Source organism: Aspergillus candidus (assembly GCF_002847045.1).
Source record: "Aspergillus candidus strain CBS 102.13 unplaced genomic scaffold BDW47scaffold_36, whole genome shotgun sequence".
Classification (NCBI taxonomy): Eukaryota; Fungi; Ascomycota; class Eurotiomycetes; order Eurotiales; family Aspergillaceae; genus Aspergillus; species Aspergillus candidus.
Genome location: NW_020194041.1, coordinates 111,694 through 131,785, shown reverse-complemented (window position 1 = coordinate 131,785; position 20,092 = coordinate 111,694). Strand labels below are relative to the sequence as shown.

Genomic DNA, 20,092 nt, shown 5'->3' with positions numbered 1-20,092 from the left:
TACTGCAGTGCTTTATGTGGAATTTAGTTGCTGTGTGGGTTCAGTGTATGTGTATGTAGATGTATACTCATGTCTAAGGTATGTTATGTATAGGTGGGGTGTGGGTGTATGTGTGGGTAGTGCATATCCATTACTCAAGTTCTTCTCATCTATCGCTGCTGTGGCCTAGTAGTGATACTGACTCCATACTACACCATGCTACTCCGTATACATCCAAATTATTCAAAAGTAAGAATTATGTATAAATGTAAGTTTATTTCTTCCTGGCTCAACTCTATGAAGATACAGTAGCCATAAAACAGATACCCTGGGTATATAGTAAGGATTGAAACGGCCCAAGCACCAGCGCCCATGAAATAGTATGTAAATATTCATCCATTCCACCCCTCCTCCACCACGTCTTTTTTCTTTTCTTTTTTTGTTTCCTTCTTCTCACCTACATTTGGAACAACGCCAACCAATGTTAGGAAATGCAAGGCGAGACAAAACATTGACAATTCAGGTAGCACAAGGCCACACTATTACATGTGGGTGTAACATGTCATCCGTGGTACAGAAGGGGCACAAGAACAGAACAGAGGGAGGGCTCGAACGTAAAGGAATGGATGCACCGTGCGAGTCAGTAGTCGCAGGCACAGAAATCATCAGTCATCAATTATCAGTCACAGATCGAATACACATGCATAAAGTCCAGGGTAATGGGACAAAACATCGCAAATAAAAAGGAAAAAAGAAAAAAGAAAAAAGAACGAAAAGGAAGACATTAATCGTCACATGCTGTTGTATCGTTCATCCGAGAGGCGTGAAGTCGTTAGATGTTGTACATCATTAAACCTCGCTGTAATTCTATGGTCGTAAATATGCAATGCAAATATGAAAAATGGCTGGGTGAAAAGTGGCTAAGATCGGGAGACGAGGTCTTGGAAGAACCGGACGAGATTCCGTTTCAACGATCGAGACCGACAAAGGCCCGCGCCGTTCGATGCGGGGGCGACGATCTTCATGGGACCGACAATCTCGCCGTCACCCAGGTCGGGGAATTTCTCGTCGTGGAGGCGCGGAATCTTGACCGGTTCGCAGAGCTCGGAATGAGACTCGGGAAGGCTCAGGAAAGCGCCCGCCATCTCTCCAAGCTGGGACAGCATCACTTCGTGGCAGTGCTTCCACTCGCTGTTGGTGCACTCCCACTTCTCCTCGGTCAACTTGTAGATGTTGGACGTGGTGCCGTAGTGCTCGCCGGTCCGGACCAGATGTTTGGTAAAGTTGCAGTGCGCGAGATCCCAGTGGGCGCGCAACTGCTCGAGCGACTTGACGTCACAGACTTCCGGGGCGTAGGGCTCGGGGTAGATCGTGAAATTGGCATGGCCGAGCTTCTTCGCCCACTCGTCCTTGGGATCGGTAAGGAGGAAGGGGGGTACTTCGGTGGACACCGTGCGCGTCGTGCTCGCGCGGGGGCGGTTGAATGACGCGATGGATGGTTTGGTGGACAATGGGGGTGACGGAAGGGCGGCGGTGCGCTGATCCTGGACCGCACCGCCGTCGAGATGCTCGTCGGAGACGTCCGCCACGGATGGCGACTGCAGCGGCGAATGCACGCGGGACACGACGGGATACATGGGCTCGTCACCCATGAAGGGCGGCAGTAACGGGGTGGTCGCATGCGGCACGCAATCTTCGGAGCCGGGGTTGTTGGCTCGTGCGATGTCGATTGGCCGCACACCCGACTCGCTGATCCGTTCCTCGAAGATCGTGCGGGCGGGCGAGGGAGGGACAGTGGCGGCATCCAAACGGACCGCGCCACCCGGGGAGCCTCGTGCAGACGACGCGGAGTTGGTGCGGGATCGGAAGCCGCCCACGAACCCATCGGCGCCGTTGGGGTCATCGGACACGCGCTTGGACTTCCAGCGCGTGGAGATGGTCGAGATGCGAGAGCCGATGCGGGACAGACCTTTGGCCGAGGCGCTGTCGGAGCGTCTCTTTTTGGGCGAATGGGAGACATCCATGGGGGAATCACTCAGGTCGTAGCTGTTGGAGTAGTCGACTGACGAAAGATAGGAGTCTTCTAGGACGGACAAGCCCTGATCAAAACGTTCTGCGATATCCCATGCGTCGGTTAGTCGGGTACATCAGACAGGACCATCGTGCCGGGATAAAAAATAAAAAAATGAAGAGAACGAGGGAAAGGAACGAGGCTGGGAGCAAGGGCAACGTACGGAAATACTCGTCCTCGAGATCCCTCGCGCGGGCCCCACAGGGTTCTTCCTTGACTCCTGTCAAGGGATTCCGCGACGCGCTCTCCATGGAATTTCCGTGACCGGGAGAGGAGACCAATGAGGAGACGGAGCTGGAAAACTGCGTATGGCCCTTTGCAGAAAAAAGAGAGACCGCGGGTGAGACGGGGGTGGACGACGCGGTGGTTAAAGGCGAGGTTGGGGTGGGGTCGACGCCATCACGCCTTCTGGCGTCGAGCAGTTGCGCGAGTTTAACCATGAAGAAGATATGCCAGAGGAGGACAGGCAGTAAACTTTTTTGGGTTGACGATCCTGATGGTGTGTAGATCAAAGGCAAAAAAATGAGGCTGTCCTTCACCGAAGGAGATCAGTGGGAAGCAAGCGCGACACGTTGAGATCGGGGTTAGTTGAGAGGCGGCAACAACATGATCCACCACATGGAAGGGAGTAAATAGGTTGGGATATTTTCTTTGTTTGAGTCAACTGTGCTGTCGGTCTGAATCCGGAGAAATCAAAGACGGTGAAGCAGGAAAAGAAGTAAAGCAGAAAGAAAAGATCCGGGGCAAGAGATCTCGAAAGTAGTCCGGTGATGAACCGGGATGAGCCTTTAAGGTAGAGAAGCGAGGGCCGACGTGGCCGTGGCGGTGAAAAAGGCGACCCGACGTGAGGAAGGAAGCGAAGCGGAAGGGACCACGGTTGGGGAAGTATGTACCAGCGCGAACCGCAGGAACAGCAGGAGGAATGGGGGACTGGCGGAGCGAGGAGAATTGCAGGCGGTAGGGCAGGTGGGCAGGTAAGAGCAAAGACGTGGAGCCCGTCAGTGGATGCCGAGTCGAACAGCTGGAGATTGACAGCTCAGTAGCGTTGCTGCAGTCAATCGCTGCCCGTTGGATGGGAAGGATGGACGAATCGGTGAGCCTGATATGAGGGGAACTGGGTACAAAGAGAGAGAAAGAAAGAAAAAGAGTCGAGGAGAGAGGAGAGAAGAGAAGAAGAAGAGGAACAAAAAGGATGACGAGTGAGGAAGTAGAAAAGAAAAAAGAATCAAAAAGAAAAAGAAAAAGAAAAAAGAAAAAGAAAATAGATCGGAAGTAGTAAAAAGAGTAGAGTAGAAGAGCAAGAGGATCAACGGTGGAGTGGGAATGGAAGCACAGACAAGGAACCAAACCTTTGTTTGGAATGATCGTTCAGACAGGTTTTTAATTCGATAAAAAAGACATTTCAAACTCATCTCTCGACTAGATCGAATCTATCCAATCCTTCATTCTCGTCAAATCGACCCTGTGGAGGCAAAAAAGAGAGAAACCTTTTCCAACCGAGTGTCTTGATCCGACCCTGATGTGATACCCGACACCATTTCAAGGTTTCTCATTCTTTTTCCTTTCTTTTCTTTATTTTCTTTCTTTCTTCCTTTCTTCCCCATCCTTTTGACCCTTTTTTTTTCTTTCTTCTTTTCTGATTCGAGAATATAAGACAGTCCCATGGTAAGTCAGCCTGTTTGCCACGGCGTTCTCAACCATCCCTCGCCTCTCTTTGGTTCCGACAACCAACGGACATACTACGCGGTCAATTGGCTCTGGATAGACAATTGGTTCTCAATAGACAATTGGGTTCTGATGCATGTATATTGACATACTTCATGACGGAGTGGATGGCTGAAACAAAAGACGTGTTGGAATCTTTCCGGCGTACAGAGTACAGGTACATGCGAACTATACAAAACACCCTCTGTCGGAGATCATTCGGGCAGTGGTCCCCGAAAATTTTTTTTTTTTATAGATACAAAATAGATGGATCTGTTCAACAGCAGCCTCCCGTCCATCCGTCGATTTCGTTCTGCCTTCTGTAACGGCCTTGCAACGTCCTGTCGACCCGCTCAACTATATAGGTACTAGTCGCAGTCCGAAAAGAGGGGCAGATCAGCAAGAAACCAGACAAGACTGGAGTCCCCGTCAACATCTAGGCTCTGACCGACTCGACTGATCGAACACAGACATCTCCATCGGGTTGACTGAGCTCCAGTGGCGGGTCGATTCCGGGATTGTAGTGCGACATCGCATCGTCATGCTTGACCAGCCTTGAAAGAACCCTAGTTAAAAAAATATATATATAATAAAAGATAAATATTATTATTAATGAAAAAGAAAAAAGTACCGTGATCTATCATTAGGTATCATCCCAATCATCAGTCAGACTCTATCTATTTCATGCGAGTGATGCTCAGAAATTGATCAGGTTGCGACCAATTCACCCAATCGTGAGAAGTCTCGAGGCCATGAGGCAGGTTGCGGTGTCAGCTGGCGAGGACGAAGAAGCTGAATCCATACTGACTGAACCCATGCAAACCCCGGTTCTTTTTCTTCCCTTCCCCCCTCCCCCTCCCTCCAAGACTATTTATGGTGTTGTGGGATTGCTCGCTTTTTCCTCAGGTCGTCAATAACACACAAATATATTACCAACTGGAGACATCTTTCAGCCAACCGTTCAAGACAAACCTTTGGTGCCGACGTCAAAGTTCCACATGGTAGCAACCTAGTTGTGTTGAAAGTGGTTCTCAGCTCATGGAGCCCAACTCTGTATGGCTGAACCAGAGAGTGACAAGGAATGGAAAGAGAACACCTTCGGGTCATTGTGAGTGGATGGATGTGGTTTGGCGGGGTCCGGTTCCGCGGATTGACTGGCACTTGGCATCCTCCAACGTCACCCTCTGTAGACTTCGGATAAGTATCGGAGGATGGCAGACCTGACTGTACAGTGTGTGTGTAGGCAGCTTCACTCTATACAAATATCTGTTTGACACTGCGTCAATTAGGACGTGGAGTCCACATTAGAGCTTGGTCTAACTGTATGAACTGATAGATTCCACATAGTTCATCAAGTCCACTTGCATCATGATCAGCGAACTCCCAAAAGCAAGGGAATCAATAGAAACTGCACTATGAGTCAGACCAACAAACAAACGAGTAGCTACCCAAGTAGTTAAGATAACGAATGAGTTGTAAAAGTGAAACTATTCCTAAAGTAGTCAAGGAATCCGATACGGTCAACACCCGATGTTTGTGTTGTTTGTCCGACTGTCGGGTCATCCCGATGCTTCACTCCGAGTCGAGTGGAGATGAAGCCCGGACAACACTCCCTGTGTTCGCATCACTTATATCTACAATTGGAACCCCGCCAATGATTTGATTCCATTGATTGAATCCAGAATTGAATACACCGATTCCAATCAATTGAATGCATTGATACATCGACTATGAAACTCTCCTCGACTCTCCTCTTAACCGCCACGGGTTTGTCCGCGGCTTCTCCGCACCCCGCACCTCCACGGCAATTGCAGCTCGCTGTCCAGGACGATGCGCCTCTGCTAGAGTCTCTATCATCCGTGACAGACTCCCTAGACGACGTCATCAACGCCTCACCCTTCCTGTCTTTCCACCGTGGCCTCGTCCAGACCTCGTCCGTCTCAAACGACGAGCAAAACGCGGGGTCCTTCGTCGCGGAGTTCCTCGAGTCGCACAACTTCACCGTCATCAAACAGCCCGTCGGCAACGACGACTCCACCGCCAACACGCAAGGCCGCTTCAACATCTTCGCCTACCCTCCCGCATCACCCTCCCCCCAAATCCTCCTAACCAGCCACATCGACACCGTCCCCCCCTTCATCCCCTACTCTCTCTCTCACCCCTCCAATGACGCCTCCTCCCCCTCAACCATCCGCATCTCCGGCCGCGGCTCCGTCGACGCCAAAGCCAGCGTCGCAGCCCAAGTCTTCGCCGCGCTCGACATCCTCCAATCCGACCCCACCGCCCCCCTAGCCCTCCTCTTCGTCGTCGGCGAAGAAGTCGGCGGCGACGGCATGCGCGCCTTCTCTGACTCCCCCTCCCTGAACCCTTCCCCCTCCCCCTTCACCACCGTCATCTTCGGCGAGCCCACGGACCTGGCCCTCGTCTCAGGCCACAAAGGCATGCTCGGCTTCCAGGTCGTCGCCAACGGCCACGCAGCCCACTCAGGCTACCCCTGGCTCGGCCGCAGCGCCGTCTCCGCCATCCTCCCCGCCCTGTCCGTCGTCGACAAGCTGGGCTCTCTCCCCGACGGCCTCCCCCCAAGCCCCAAGTACGGCCCCACGACCGTCAACATCGGTCGCGTCGACGCAGGCGTCGCGACCAACGTCGTCCCCGCCCAAGCCGTCGCAGACGTCGCCGTCCGCCTCGCGGCCGGAACCCCCGACGAAGCGAGGGAAATCATCCGCCGTGCGGTCCGCGACGCCACAGCCGGCGACGAGGACGTCGTCGTCGACTTCGCGTCCCACGATGAGGCTTACCCCCCGCAGGACCTCGATACGGACGTCGCTGGGTTTGACATTATTACTGTGAACTACGGCACGGACGTGCCGAACTTGCGTATTCATGAGCGGGAGGATGGTGAGCCTGTCCGTCGCTACTTGTATGGGCCTGGTAGTATCCATGTTGCGCATGGAGATAATGAGGCTCTTACCGTTGGGGATTTGGAGAATGCGCTGCAGGGGTATCGTCGGTTGGTGGAGGCTGCGTTGGAGAGGTGATCTTCCTTGTTAGAGTGGTGATGGTGTTGTAATGCATGGTTTGAGGTGTGGGTGGAAAAGTTGGTTATGCCTCGTTGTGTTGAGTGATGCAATTGCCTGGATAGGAGGATATAGTAATGTAGATTATGATATATTGCCATATGCTGAGTCTAACGTACATCATACATATAGTGTATATATACACCCACATATATCATAGTAAAAGAAAACGAAAGAAAGAAAAGGGACTAAACTAGTCAGCCAACCAACCACTCACTATACACAGTCCCCGCTAATCTAAGACGAATAAACTTATCCAGACATGACACGACCTTACTATATATATACCAACAGCAATGCCAATACCAGGCCAGTACCGAAGAAGAACATTACAAAAACCAAACCAATATAATCAATGAAATAAAATGAAATAAAAACCAACATATATACCTACCTAATCATATCATATCATATCAATTCCCCCCAGCACGATCCCCCCCAGCACTATCTTCTCCCCCACCCGTCTGCTTCACCCCCACCACCTTCCTCGCCCTCTCCCACCCCGTCTTCAACTCCCCACCCGGCACAAATCTCGGCATCGGATGCGCCTCCGTGTTAAAGATATTCTCCTCCAGCGGGAGGAAATCCCTCTCCGAGAACAGCAGATACATGTACTTGAGCGTCTCCGCCATCCAGAAGCTTTCCATGTTGTCGCGCTTGGAGGTCGGGATCGTGTCGGCGTTGTTGAGGGATGTGAAGCCGACCACGCGAGGGTTCTTTGTCTTGCCTCCAGTGGTGGAAGAGTCGGATGGGGGAGAGTCGGTGTCGTCTTCGACGACGGCTGTGTGCCGCACGAAGGACTTGAACATTTCCCATCCCCATTGGCGATAGGTGTCATCTCCGGTGATGCGGTACATGTAGAAGAGGGATTCGACGGTCTCGGGCCGTTGGAGGTTGTGGCGGTCTTGTTGGTGGATGTTGAGGTCGGATTTCCACGCTGGGTCTTCCCCGCTGTGCTGGGGCTGGAGGGGTTTGGACTTTAGGGGCAGGTCCTTTCCGGTGGATTTGCGGTTTCCTGTTGTCAGGGTGGAGTCTGGATACATGTCTTTTTCCATGATGGGCGGCTCGTCGAGCTTGAAGTAGGTGATCTCCGGGGCGAGTCCGCTCTTCGTGGCGAGGTATGTCGCCCAGCATGTTTTCATGAGTTCCTTGGAGAGAAGGATCTCTTCGTCTTGGCGCTGGGTCCAGGTGGGGGACTTTTTGGCTTCGGAGAGGGGCTGCCCGCCTGTTGCGCCGAGGGCGATGGATCCGGGGAGGAAGCAAGCTAGGTGGTCCATCTTGGGGTAGAGGGGTCCGCTGACACCGGAGGGCAGCTCCGCTAGGACTGTTAGGTGGGCGTCTTTGGAGTATGTGATCAGGTTTTTGCGGATGCCGAGGAGGGACTCATCCCACATCTCTTTGTAGATGTCTTCGCCTGTTTGGAGGTATTGCTTGATGAGGTATTCTAATTGCATACATGTTAGCACTCGGAGTGTATGGGGGAAGAAAGAGGAATTCAAGACATACCGTAGTAGGAGTCGCCACGACTCCCCAGACGAATCTGTTCACCCTTGAAATCTCCAGTCTCAGGGTAGAGGAATATAGGGAGCAGGCCATCTTCAGCCTTCTGCGCATCCACCACTTGCATCACCTTTTCAGCAGCGCGCCAGAATTCCGCCTCGCCGGTCAGCTTCGCCAGATACTTGAACTCCAGCTGCAAACTTGTCGCCTCAGCCGTAGACGACGCGCCATTATCGGCGTGCGACGGGATTGCCTTCGAGTCATGGAGGTTGACGCTCGCATAGGGCACCCCCGACGCGCTCTCAAACGCACCCATCAGTCGATCCGCCAGGTCGGTCGCCTTCTCGATGTACAGGTCCTCGCCTGCAGCTCCCGCGTCGTCGTCTGTGATCGGAGCGAGATCCGGATACGTGGTGGAGAGGTAGTGTGCGGAGAGAAGCCCGCCCAGCATGCGGATCGTGGTCTCGAACATGCTCACGTCGTGATCCTGGTCGTATTGCAGGGAGTTGTGGATCCAGCTCCGTGCGTGTTGAACGCGCGAGGTGAGATTCATGATCATGAGCGTGTCGAGCGCGTCGACGATCGTCCAGCCCATGCCGCCGTGGATCATGTCTCGGCCTGTTTTGGATACGGGGTAGTATTCGTCTCGTCCTGTGCAAATAAGATCAGTACTCGTAGAGCCGGAATTGCCTCCAGTGACCTGGGGTAGAGGGGCGACACATACCCCACGCATGATTCTCGTAGCCATCCCAGCTAACCATGAGCACCTCCCTAACCTTCTCCCTCCTCGCATCCCAATCGACATCCTTCTCCGACCCCGACTCAGCATCCAAACTCTCAATCCATTTCCACAAGTCCGCTCCGGGATCACTAGTCGCCACTTTCGACCTAGATACATCCACCCCATACCCCACAAAATAACACCAAAGAAACACGACGAAAACCAGACACACCCCAGCGTACAGGATCCTCCTCCGCCTCAGCCTCGGACCCGTGCGCCGCGGCGCGAAATAAGGCTTGTCCTTGTACATCGGGAGCGTGCGCTCACCCGAGAAAAACCCACCCACGTTGCTGGTTAACCCTGGTGATTGGGATAACCCATATCCCGGTAGTCTGTTTGGTCCGGGTCCTGGGCTGCGACTCGCGCGCCAGTAGTTGCTTTCGAGGGGTCGGTGCGGGGAGAGTGATGGGTTGCGCTGTGGCGGTTGGAAGGACATTTTTTCTTGCCGGTTGTCGGTCTGGGGTTCCGGCGTCTGAATGTTGAGGCTCAAGTGTGCTTTTCGCTAACGAAGTGTCGCAAATATTAGGGAGCGAAAAGTCGTGGTCCGTGGCGCAACTGTTCGCGAGGGGGCGATGGCGATTGCTCTCCCGGCATTGGCTGCTGACAATCGCTCGAAATTTTCAAGTCGCGCAGTTCTATAGAAAAGCGATCGGACGTCAGCGATGTACTCTAGTCCACAGCGGAGCCGTCTCCCCTCATCACGGAGGAACCTGGTGAATGGCAAACTTACCAGCATCCAACAATGCGCAAGGTCGTCTCTGTTATCCAACACAAGCACAATCCACTATCGTGAATTTCCACGTGTGATCAGTCAGTATCCAAGAAATCAATAAATCCCACCCTGTGTAGGCGTAGCGGTGGCCATTGCCATGGGAATAAATAGAATCTATGCACTCTGTTGGAGGTGTGGCCACCTTGGAGTGTTTTGGCCACGGCTGTAGATCCCCCGAAGAGTTGGCGGACCCGCTCCTTGGCGTTCGAACAATCCATTCATCCATTCCCTGTTCCAGGGACAAGGACATGATGATTAGGCTATCATGGTTATATTAATATGGAGGATGGTAGGTGGGATCTGGGTGATATATTATCATAGTGAAAATTTATAAAGTAAGAAGGGAGCTGGTGCAACAGGCTCTTGGTCTACCATGGACATTCGAAAACCTAGTTAGTAGCCATTATCTACGTATAGTTGACTTGAATCATTCTTAAGGTCGCCTCAAAGCAGAGGTTGAAATTGCTAAATCTCAATGATTATCCACCAACAACATCGCACTCATCTAAAGCTTCTGGTATTCGAGTTTGCCTTCCAACTTCTTCGACTCCGCCACCTTGCGCACCGCCCGGTTGAAGTCGTCCTGGTTGATAGAATCTCGGTAATCCTTGATCGCAAAGAGGCCACTATATTCTGTCAGACACTTCTCAATCAAATGAAGAACAAAAGAGGGACTTACGCCTCAGTAACAACGTTACGGAGATCAGCTCCGTTGAGGCCGTCACTCATCTTGACCACGCTCTCAAAGTCGATCTCCCCGTCTAATACGACTGTGCTGGTATGGATCTTCAAGATCTCAAGACGACCGACCTCATTAGGCAGAGGGATCTCAATCTTGCGGTCCAGACGTCCGGCACGCAGCAGGGCCGGGTCCAGTGTGTCAGGCCGATTCGTAGCCATGATAATCTTCGTCTTGCCCAGGTAGTCGAAGCCGTCCAGTTGGTTGAGAAGCTCCATCAGTGTACGCTGGATCTCTCGATCAGCAGAGGTTCCTTCCGAGAAACGTCTCCCACCGATGGCGTCGATTTCATCCATGAAGATAATGCAGGGCTCGTGCTCCTTGGCGTAGCCGAACATCTCTCTTATTAACCGGGCGGACTCGCCAATGTACTTGTCGACAATCGCGGACGAAACCACTGTAGTTGGTCAGCAAGGAGGTCCCTCTGTCTTGATGTCCGGTGTATCGCCTACCCTTCAAGAAGTTGGTTTCGATGGAGCTTGCTACCGCTCGTGCCAGCAATGTCTTTCCGGTACCGGGAGGTCCGTAAAGCAACACACCCTTGGGCGGTTTGATACCGACCCGATGGAAAAGCTCCGGGTTCTTCAGCGGCAACTCGATCACTTCTCGCAACTCTCGGATCTGCTCGTTCAGACCACCAATTCCTGCAAAGCTGACCTGCCCAGGATCCTCCAGAGACATATTATACACCAGCGGGTCGACTTCACGGGGAAGCATGCGCATGATCGTCAGAGTCGTCATATCGAGGGCAACACGGGTTCCCTGCTTCATCTTCGCCTTGTCGACCTTGGAGCGGCAGCCAACAACGTATCGAGGTCCGGATGATGCCTTGACGATGACTGTTGAAGTTAGCTTCTCATCCAAGGAGTATGGCATTCAACCAGGAATGAAACATAGCAAAACACAGAAGCCATACATCTCTCTTCGTCCAACTGCTTCAACACCTCGCCGATGATCTGGCCAACACTTTGCAGGGCCTTGATGTTTTCTTCAGAGATATCAAATTCTCTTTGCAAATCCTTGATGCCCATGCGGAGCGACTTGAGCTTTGCCTCCCATTCTCTCAAGTCCATCAGACTCCTCTTGTAATCATCGAGCGCCTGGTCACGCTCTGGATCACTGGCGCCGTTCATCGTGGATGGGACGGCGAACCGAGGGATGTATCGAGTTGGATGGGCAGATCGATCAAATCTTTCAATCAGAAAAGAGGGTTTGATCGCCGCGTTGTAGATGGGTCGGAGTTGATTCAAGGATGCGATGATGTGGAGAGTATATCTGGATTGACTTGCGGCCAGCTCGGCGAGCTGTCCAGGGAAGCTAACGGGCCCCAGGCAGTCAGATCACATGACCATAGTACATCACCTCATATCATGTGACTTACTTGCTGCCTGATGTTTATGCCTTACAGCCAGCAGGTGATCACCTCGTGTTATTGTTTCTCCGAGACCGTCAGGCAGCAAGGTGTCAAGGCCAGCCTCATTACGCAATCACAACTTTCCATGGAGGGGATGGAAGTTTCGAGACGATGACGATGTATTCCGACCTTCTCCTTCTCTGGGGTGTTGGGGATAATCCAATGGAGCCGAAGATATTACGGCATAAATACTATTGCTAGATTAACTCAATTCTCGCAACTGAGCAGCAATTCCATTGGTTCTATAGTGATGATTCCATTCCTTTGACCATTTAGTACACCTTGATCTGAGCTACTTTAATTGTAGGTGTATCTAGGTCGGTGTTGAGTGGTTGTAGTCTACTTATGCTTGCACTCTTACTACTAGGTCGCCAGTACTAACTAGAGGATAGTAGCTGGAAGGGACAAATAATACCATTAGTATACCTAGTAACCACGGAAGACATAGACATAGACATAGGGATCTCGTACAGACTTCCAAGTCCACTCTAGTCGACAGTAGACGAGGGATTTTATCCAACATTATCATCACCGACCAGAGAGTCTCCGCCTTACCCCGAGGGAATACGGAAGATTTCGCTGGACGGCGTCACAGCAACCAGTGGCCTCGGCCAGCGGGAGACTCAGGACGACATCCTGCCCCACCATCACGTTGGAAAGAATCGGAGGGACAGCCGGGGGAAATCAATTGACCTCATACAAGAACCAGCCATTTCCTCTTCTTTGATTTTATTATTTTTACTCTTTTCTTCCTTAACCTAATCTACCATTCCGACTCTTAAGTTACTGTAAGTCTGACCCGATCTGGTAGTGTTTCTTTCTACCTTACGCCGGTTGACCCCGCCATCCCACCTTACCCTACCACTCTTCCCTACCACTACTACCACTACTGCCACTACAGAGCTACAGCTAGCTGTTGCTACTTACTTGCTGTCCCGTCAATTGTTCTGCCGTCATCCCCCCCCACCTCACTCATTCTTCCTACTCTCCCAATCCTCAAACTCAACCTGTCTACTGGATCAGTGGGTTCTTCTGCCTCATACTCTTGCCATCTTCTATCCATTGCACTATTTGTCCCTGTCGGTCGATCATAACAACAAGTACGATCCAATCAATCCCACCTCTCCCCTCTTCTTGTCATCCAATCACCGACCAATCTTTTGGGTCATCGGTGAACAATCCCCCCGCTGCTAGCCTGTCCCCAACAAACAATCCTGAGCTCTTATTTATTTCGCTGTTTCTCCCTGCTTCTAACTTTACCGCCATTGTCTTTTTTTCCGTTTCTCAGTCTCTTATCCAAACTTACCAAACTGATTCGTGTGTCAGCTACCAAAATGCCTATCACCAAGATCCACGCCCGCTCCGTCTACGACTCCCGTGGCAACCCCACCGTCGAGGTTGACCTTGTCACCGAGACCGGTCTGCACCGTGCTATCGTTCCCTCCGGAGCTTCCACCGGTCCGTATATCCTGGATTGTCCTTATTCTTTCGACCAACGAAGCTGACTCCGTTATAGGCCAGCACGAGGCCATCGAGCTCCGTGATGGTGACAAGACCCGCTGGGGTGGCAAGGGTACGTACTTCTGTCATATCTGCTTGAGAAGCACGCATGTGAATACGCATGACTGACCAATGGCATGAACAGGTGTTCTCAAGGCCGTCAAGAACGTTAACGAGACCATTGGCCCTGCCCTCATCAAGGAGAACATCGATGTGAAGGACCAGTCCAAGGTTGATGAGTTCCTCAACAAGCTTGATGGCACCCCCAACAAGGCCAACCTCGGTGCCAACGCCATCCTGGGTGTCAGCTTGGCCATTGCCAAGGCTGGTGCTGCCGAGAAGGGTGTTCCCCTCTACGCTCACATCTCCGACCTCGCCGGAACCAAGAAGCCCTATGTCCTCCCCGTCCCCTTCCAGAACGTCCTGAACGGTGGTTCCCACGCCGGTGGCCGTCTGGCTTTCCAGGAATTCATGATCGTTCCCGAGTAAGTGACCCCGGACAATCGACAGCCCTAGAAGCTGTACTGACGGATTCATAGTGCTGCTCCCTCTTTCTCCGAGGGTCTGCGCCAGGGTGCCGAGGTCTACCAGAAGCTGAAGGCTCTCGCCAAGAAGAAGTACGGCCAGTCCGCCGGCAACGTTGGTGATGAGGGTGGTGTTGCTCCCGATATCCAGACCCCCGAGGAGGCCCTCGACCTGATCACCGAGTCCATCGAGCAGGCCGGCTACACCGGCAAGATCCACATTGCTCTGGACGTCGCCTCGTCCGAGTTCTACAAGGAGGGCAAGTACGACCTGGACTTCAAGAACCCCGAGAGCGACCCCTCCAAGTGGCTCACCTACGAGCAGCTGGCCGACCTGTACAAGTCGCTGGCCAGCAAGTACCCCATCGTCTCCATCGAGGACCCCTTCGCTGAGGACGACTGGGAGGCCTGGAGCTACTTCTACAAGACCTCCGACTTCCAGATCGTCGGTGACGACCTGACGGTCACCAACCCTCTCCGCATCAAGAAGGCCATCGAGCTCAAGTCTTGCAACGCCCTCCTCCTCAAGGTCAACCAGATCGGCTCCCTGACCGAGTCCATCCAGGCCGCCAAGGACTCCTACGCTGACAAGTGGGGCGTCATGGTGTCCCACCGCTCCGGTGAGACTGAGGATGTCACCATCGCCGACATCGCCGTCGGTCTCCGCTCCGGCCAGATCAAGACCGGTGCCCCCGCCCGCTCCGAGCGTCTGGCCAAGCTGAACCAGATCCTCCGCATCGAGGAGGAGCTCGGCGAGAACGCCATCTACGCCGGCACCAACTTCCGCAATGCCGTGAACCTCTAAATGCTCGGACGAGAAAACGTCCGCACGGTCTCCTAAATCATGCTTGATACCCCGCGTATGATGGGAGCCGGAGGCCTGGTTCGACCAGGATTACTCTCAAACAGTTACGCTGGTTGCCTCTGTATCAGCGACGATAACTGACTGAGATTTATGATGAATGATAAGATTTTCAGTGGCTACATAATGAAAAGTGAATTAATCAATTTCAAAAAAAATAAAAATAAAAAATAAAATAAAAAAAATTCCGTAGTCCCTCACTCGTACCCTGCTGTGTGATGTGAACACGTAAGACGTTGATATAACCAGCAATACGATCGATGATAGTCGCGAGTAACACCCTCTACTAGTCCTGGAGGGCAGAGGGTAGAGGGCAGAGGACCCTGGGTTCGGGCACCAACGGCACCTATAGCGTCACGTGACCTCACAAACAGCCCCACCAACGGAATCCGATCCATGGCGACGCAGTTGACTGTTCATTGATAGACCTTCTCTCACTGCCAACTGCAAACTCCTGGGATAACTCCCTGTCTGTGTATAACATTTGGGCCTATTGACCCGCAAGACGCTACGATATCAGCGACTACCTACCAGTTTTTGCAAACAACTTCAACAACTATGCCGCCTTCGAAGTGGGGTAAGTTTTTCTTTCCCTGGATTTTTGTCCTTTGAACCCATGACCGCCTCGTCTTTTTCTTATAACAAGTGCTAATGAGATGACTTGGTATAGACGAAGAGGAGGAGAGTACCTCTCCCCCGCCTGTGGTCGGAAGACGGAGGTTCGACGATGAGGAGGAGGACGAGGTATGTGCAATTTTTTTTTTTTTTTTCTTCCTTTTACCTTTTTGGCACCTGTGGCTTCTTTCGTGGCATCCCCATATGCCCCTCGAATATAATCACACCACTCTCCTCCCCCGCCTATCTCCCATCTAGCTAGCATGCTTGACTGACGATAATCATTTATATTAAATAGGTCCTCGACTCCTGGGACGCAGCCGAAGACTCCGAAGTCGAGCGCGAAAAGGCCAAAAAGGCCTCCGAAGCCAAGGCCAAGGCCGACGCCGAAGCCGCCGCCAAGAAGAAGAGCAAAGCCCAGCGCATAGAAGAGCACAAGCTGGAGCGGCGCCAGCGCGCCGCCGACGCCTCGGACTCGGACGAGAGCTACGACGAGGACGAGACGGAGCGCCGCGCCCGGCTGCGCGCCACGGAGCAGGACGCGGACCTCAAGCACGCGCAGGACCTGTTCGGCGATATCGACATGAACCGGATGCGTGGTCGCGGCTCGCCCAAGGCTGTGGTTGTTGCTGATGCGGCGGATCCGACCAACTCGGTGGATCTGTCGGCGATGCCGCTGTTTAAGCCGACGACGAAGGATCAGTTTGCGAAGGTCACCCAGACTTTGATCCCGCTGTTTGCGGCGCAGGCGAAGAAGCCGCAGTATGCGATCTGGGCGCTGGAGTTCACGAAGCAGCTTGTGAAGGAACTGCCGAGTACGGAGGTGAAGAAGATCTCGAGTGCGCTGTCGACTATGAGCAATGAGAAGATGAGGGAGGAGAGGGCTGCTGATAAGGGAAACAAGAAGAGTAAGGCGGCCAAGACGAAGGTTACGTTGAATGCGAACCGGGACTCGCATATGGATACTGCTAACTATGGGGATGATGATGGTGGGCTGGGGGATGATGATTTCATGTGATTTTTTTCTGGCTAATTAATTTAGTTTCTTCTTCTTCTTCTCGTTTTGCCCCCCTCTTTTCTGTTTGTTTGTTTCTTTCTTTCTGATTTACTTGGTTTTACTCATCGCTGCCCTTTAGATAACATCACCCTGTTGGTCAGTCCAACTGGCCGGACCACGAGGGTTGATCAATGCCTTTCCATCTGCCCTTCCCACACATGTACACACCTGTCCATTTATTCCTTCCCCCCCAGCCAGATCATACACTTTGTCAGGTGGTAGACCATTGTTGATAAAAAGCGCTGAACTTTGATGTTGGACGAACTCGTTGAGTTGAATTGAATCTGTCGTAGGTTAGTAGATACCTACATAGATAAGTGGTATTTGTTTGTCTTGTTGGAAGTACTCACCTTGCATCCTCAGACCTGGCATATATCTATTGATATACCTAGTTGTTGGATATTCTACTGGTTGGTCAAGTGATATGAGCCAAGGTCGCACTTGGGTTTGCTCGTCATCGATGTGTTCACGTGACTTGATGAGGTATCTTTGGATTCAATATGACTTGCGGTTCAATGGAGGGGATACTATGACAGCTTTGTTGTTTCGTGTCTGGTCGTAGTCTACCGAGGTCTCGGGCTAGGGTGATTTGGGAGCGAATGGTAAGAAATAGCTGAAATAACACAATGTATCTTGCTGGGGTGGGAATAGAGACAGTAAAAGAGAGATAGATTCCACTCAGCCCCTTTCCCGGCGCTCTCCAAACTTCAAACTCCGCTAGCCGTCCACACGAATCCCGAGCAAGTGGAAGTCATGAACCAGACCAAACCCGTCAACGCAGCTAGAAAGCTAGAAACAGACCTTCACATGTACTTCCTGGAGAAATCGAACGTCCAAATCAGGCACGCCGAGCAAGAACGCGGTTTTTGATACAACACTAAGGAAAACGCCCATCCCTCAAGTCTCTTACGACTCAGCCGCGGGGGCGGGCTTGGTCTCCTCGCCCTTGTCCTCGGGGGCGGCCGCGGACTCCTCCTCGGGCTTGTCCTCCTTGGAGGCGGAGCCCTCGCCCTCGTTGCCGTCCGAAGACGTCCACAGGGTGAGGTTGTCACGCAGCAGCTGCATGATCAGGGTGCTGTCGCGGTAGCTCTCCTCCGACAGGGAGTCCAGCTCCGCGATCGCGTCATCAAACGCCTGCTTGGCCAGGTGGCACGCACGGTCGGGGGAGTTCAGGATCTCGTAGTAGAAGACGGAGAAGTTCAGGGCGAGACCCAGACGGATGGGGTGGGTGGGGGTGAGGTCGGTCTGGGCGACGTCGGTAGCGTTCTGCATCTCATTAGTAAGGATATTTGAGAGTTGATGGCGACAGACGAACCTTGTAGGCCTCGTGGGCGGCAGTGGCAGCAACCTTGCGCTTGTTGCCGGACGCAAACTCGGCGAGGTAGCGGTGGTAGTCACCCTTCCTGTTCATCAAAATGTTATTAACCACCAGAGGGATCGACGCACGGGTTAGGCCACCAGACGCGCTTACATCTTGTAGTAGAACACCTTGGACTCGCCAGTCTCGGCCTTGGGGATCAGAGACTCGTCCAACACATCAAGGACATCCTGGCAGACCCGCTCCAGCTCGTTCTCAATCTTTTGACGGTAGTCGCGGATGATGGTGACGTGCTGCTCCGAGCCCTTGGACTCCTCCTTCTGCTCGATGGAGGAGATGATACGCCAGGAAGCACGGCGGGTGCCGACGACATTCTTGTAGGCGACGGAGAGAAGGTTACGCTCATCGACGGTAAGCTCGCCTCCGATCTGACCAAGCGACGGGGGTTAGTAACGCAGAGAAACGATGCGAGGATGCGCACGGGACGAGGGAATCGGAACAGGGAGGCGACAGCATACGTTGGCAACTTCCTATGAAACAGTTAGCGATCTAATCTCGAGGGAGTGGGAGGATCGTGGTAGCTGCTCACCTTCATGTAGAGGACCATCTCTGTAGACGCCAGGGATCAGCATGACAAGACACCCGAATTACCATGATACATGTAGAGCTCACCATCATAACGCTCAGCCTGCTCACACAGACGTGCGAGGAACGTCTTGCTAAACAGGGGGAAAGGCATTAGTGTCGCTATTCTTCACTTGTTTCTTCTTTTCTTCTTCTTTTTTTTTTTTTCCAAGTGTCGATCGAGACCGTCGAGATCCTTACCTATCGCGCTATCCATATAGACAAATAGTTAGTATTCAGACCCAAATAAATCAATTAAGCACCAGGATGATAGAAGAGGTAAAAGCGAAGGATGACAGGGAAAGAAGCGAAAAGCAGTTGCCGAACAGACGGGGTCATCATGACAACATGAATTTGGAGAGTGGTGTGGATGGAGACGGTATGATAAACAACATCATGGACGACAAGCCGAGAGGGGTTAGGCTGGAACAACATACCTCAGAAGTCATGGTGAAAGATGGAGGGGTAGAAAGGCGGATGGAGAAAGGAGGAGAAAAGAAGGACTAGAGGAAGAGAGAGATGGAGTAGAGGAGAGAGTGGTGATGAAACAGAAGAGGAGATAATTTGACGTTGATAGAATGTATTGAGGGGAAGTTGGAAGAGGGAGAGATGAGAGAGGGAGAGAGAAGGAGAGAGGGCGGGCGGTGGGGGGAGACACAGAGAGAGAGAGAGAGAGGGTGGGAAGAGTGGATAGGCAGGTGAGGTAAAGGTACTTCTAGATGGGAGAAATCACTGGAGATACGCTCCTCACTACTATAGGCTGCTTGAAACTCTAGCTTAGCGAAAGACTCTCTTTAGATGTCTCTATCGATTTATTTATTTCATTAGTTCTCTCTTTCTCTCCCCTGTCCTTTCTAGAGCTGATCGGGTTGCACGGGTTGAACGGAGTGTGCCTCAGGTATGAATGAGGCTGTCTGACATTTGAGGCACCAAGGCAGACCGTCACCTACGATCGTTCTTTTGCCTTCTATGCTTCTCCGCCAGTTGGGCCAGTTGTGACCGATATTCTCCAGGTCGCATCGATCTCACCTATCACCGCGCCTGTTGTCATCATGGTGATTCGTGTGGATAACTAGTCGGCCCCACCGCATACAAGTGGTTTCTGATTGTTTCTTTGATGCCCCCTAACTGACATTGTGAGTGGACAATGTAGGCGCCAGCCATTCTCACCACCGTTGACCGATTGTACTGTCGCACCAGCCTTGTCTATCTACACGCAAGTAGCCATTTGCTTGACAATTTCAGTGGACATATATATCATATATATATATATGTGTGTGTGTGTGTGTATTACAAGGGAAAGAGAAAGAGTATAAATGACAACTGAAGCTCCCTAGTAGCTACCTACCAAACTGCAAATGGCTTGCACTAAAACCGCCGATGGAGCGCTCCATGAAACCATGTGGACAGAACAGCACTGAAACCATCAAAGTAGCGAACGGTGTTGATCAGACCGTAGTATTATGGATTCGCCACGACAAAGTTTTCGATTCACATTTACGTTATACCTAAGTGGCAATCCCTTGAGTCGCTTTCCTGCGGACTATATGGGGCT

General features: G+C 52.1%; 7 protein-coding genes across 7 annotated transcripts; 3 read left to right on the top strand and 4 right to left on the bottom strand.

The window, feature by feature from the left end:
- Positions 1 to 277: 277 nt before the first annotated feature.
- On the bottom strand, positions 278 to 2,236 carry BDW47DRAFT_108845 (uncharacterized protein). The gene has a single exon (XM_024813327.1). The coding sequence runs from the start codon at positions 2,001 to 2,003 to the stop codon at positions 900 to 902; it is 1,104 nt and encodes a 367-aa protein (XP_024670361.1). The 5' UTR covers positions 2,004 to 2,236; the 3' UTR covers positions 278 to 899.
- A 3,088-nt stretch (positions 2,237 to 5,324) lies between these two features.
- Positions 5,325 to 6,946, top strand: BDW47DRAFT_132817 (M20 family metallopeptidase). The gene has a single exon (XM_024817664.1). The coding sequence runs from the start codon at positions 5,485 to 5,487 to the stop codon at positions 6,790 to 6,792; it is 1,308 nt and encodes a 435-aa protein (XP_024670360.1). The 5' UTR covers positions 5,325 to 5,484; the 3' UTR covers positions 6,793 to 6,946.
- A 298-nt stretch (positions 6,947 to 7,244) lies between these two features.
- Positions 7,245 to 9,548, bottom strand: BDW47DRAFT_127314 (glycoside hydrolase family 47 protein; the record flags this gene model as incomplete). The annotated part of the gene is made up of 3 exons (XM_024816693.1): positions 7,245 to 8,275; positions 8,338 to 8,982; positions 9,056 to 9,548. 3 exons carry the CDS (start codon positions 9,546 to 9,548, stop codon positions 7,245 to 7,247), a joined length of 2,169 nt encoding a protein of 722 aa, XP_024670359.1.
- A 742-nt stretch (positions 9,549 to 10,290) lies between these two features.
- Positions 10,291 to 12,090, bottom strand: rpt4 (proteasome regulatory particle base subunit RPT4). The gene is made up of 5 exons (XM_024813326.1): positions 12,005 to 12,090; positions 11,540 to 11,940; positions 11,076 to 11,462; positions 10,564 to 11,020; positions 10,291 to 10,510 (listed from the first exon to the last, which is right to left on the bottom strand). The coding sequence occupies exons 2-5, from the start codon at positions 11,754 to 11,756 to the stop codon at positions 10,390 to 10,392; spliced, it is 1,182 nt and encodes a 393-aa protein (XP_024670358.1). The 5' UTR covers positions 11,757 to 11,940; positions 12,005 to 12,090; the 3' UTR covers positions 10,291 to 10,389.
- Positions 12,091 to 13,371: 1,281 nt separating this feature from the next.
- Positions 13,372 to 15,082, top strand: aspf22 (enolase acuN; the record flags this gene model as incomplete). Its single annotated transcript, XM_024817663.1, has 4 exons — positions 13,372 to 13,495; positions 13,554 to 13,610; positions 13,683 to 14,022; positions 14,077 to 15,082. 4 exons carry the CDS (start codon positions 13,372 to 13,374, stop codon positions 14,864 to 14,866), a joined length of 1,311 nt encoding a protein of 436 aa, XP_024670357.1. The 3' UTR covers positions 14,867 to 15,082.
- Positions 15,083 to 15,481: 399 nt separating this feature from the next.
- On the top strand, positions 15,482 to 16,556 carry BDW47DRAFT_127311 (eukaryotic translation initiation factor 3 subunit J; the record flags this gene model as incomplete). The annotated part of the gene is made up of 3 exons (XM_024816692.1): positions 15,482 to 15,500; positions 15,594 to 15,667; positions 15,837 to 16,556. The coding sequence occupies 3 exons, from the start codon at positions 15,482 to 15,484 to the stop codon at positions 16,554 to 16,556; spliced, it is 813 nt and encodes a 270-aa protein (XP_024670356.1).
- Positions 16,557 to 17,234: 678 nt separating this feature from the next.
- BDW47DRAFT_51265 (14-3-3 adaptor artA-like protein) lies at positions 17,235 to 19,320 on the bottom strand. Its single transcript, XM_024819202.1, has 8 exons — positions 18,975 to 19,320; positions 18,739 to 18,746; positions 18,586 to 18,632; positions 18,503 to 18,522; positions 18,432 to 18,443; positions 18,067 to 18,341; positions 17,911 to 17,998; positions 17,235 to 17,861 (listed from the first exon to the last, which is right to left on the bottom strand). The coding sequence occupies exons 1-8, from the start codon at positions 18,984 to 18,986 to the stop codon at positions 17,502 to 17,504; spliced, it is 822 nt and encodes a 273-aa protein (XP_024670355.1). The 5' UTR covers positions 18,987 to 19,320; the 3' UTR covers positions 17,235 to 17,501.
- Between the last annotated feature and the right edge of the window lie 772 nt (positions 19,321 to 20,092).

Coding starts and splice junctions, on each gene's coding strand:
- BDW47DRAFT_108845 (XM_024813327.1), bottom strand. CDS start 2,003: ATGGATGTCTCCCATTCGCCCAAAAAGAGACGCTCCGACAGCGCCTCG.
- BDW47DRAFT_132817 (XM_024817664.1), top strand. CDS start 5,485: ATGAAACTCTCCTCGACTCTCCTCTTAACCGCCACGGGTTTGTCCGCG.
- rpt4 (XM_024813326.1), bottom strand. CDS start 11,756: ATGAACGGCGCCAGTGATCCAGAGCGTGACCAGGCGCTCGATGATTAC. Junction 11,463..11,539: donor GCAGTTGGACGAAGAGAGAT/GTATGGCTTCTG, acceptor TAACTTCAACAG/TCATCGTCAAGGCATCATCC. Junction 11,021..11,075: donor CGAAACCAACTTCTTGAAGG/GTAGGCGATACA, acceptor GACCAACTACAG/TGGTTTCGTCCGCGATTGTC.
- BDW47DRAFT_51265 (XM_024819202.1), bottom strand. Junction 18,523..18,585: donor GCAGGCTGAGCGTTATGATG/GTGAGCTCTACA, acceptor TGGCGTCTACAG/AGATGGTCCTCTACATGAAG. Junction 17,999..18,066: donor AAGGTGTTCTACTACAAGAT/GTAAGCGCGTCT, acceptor TTTGATGAACAG/GAAGGGTGACTACCACCGCT.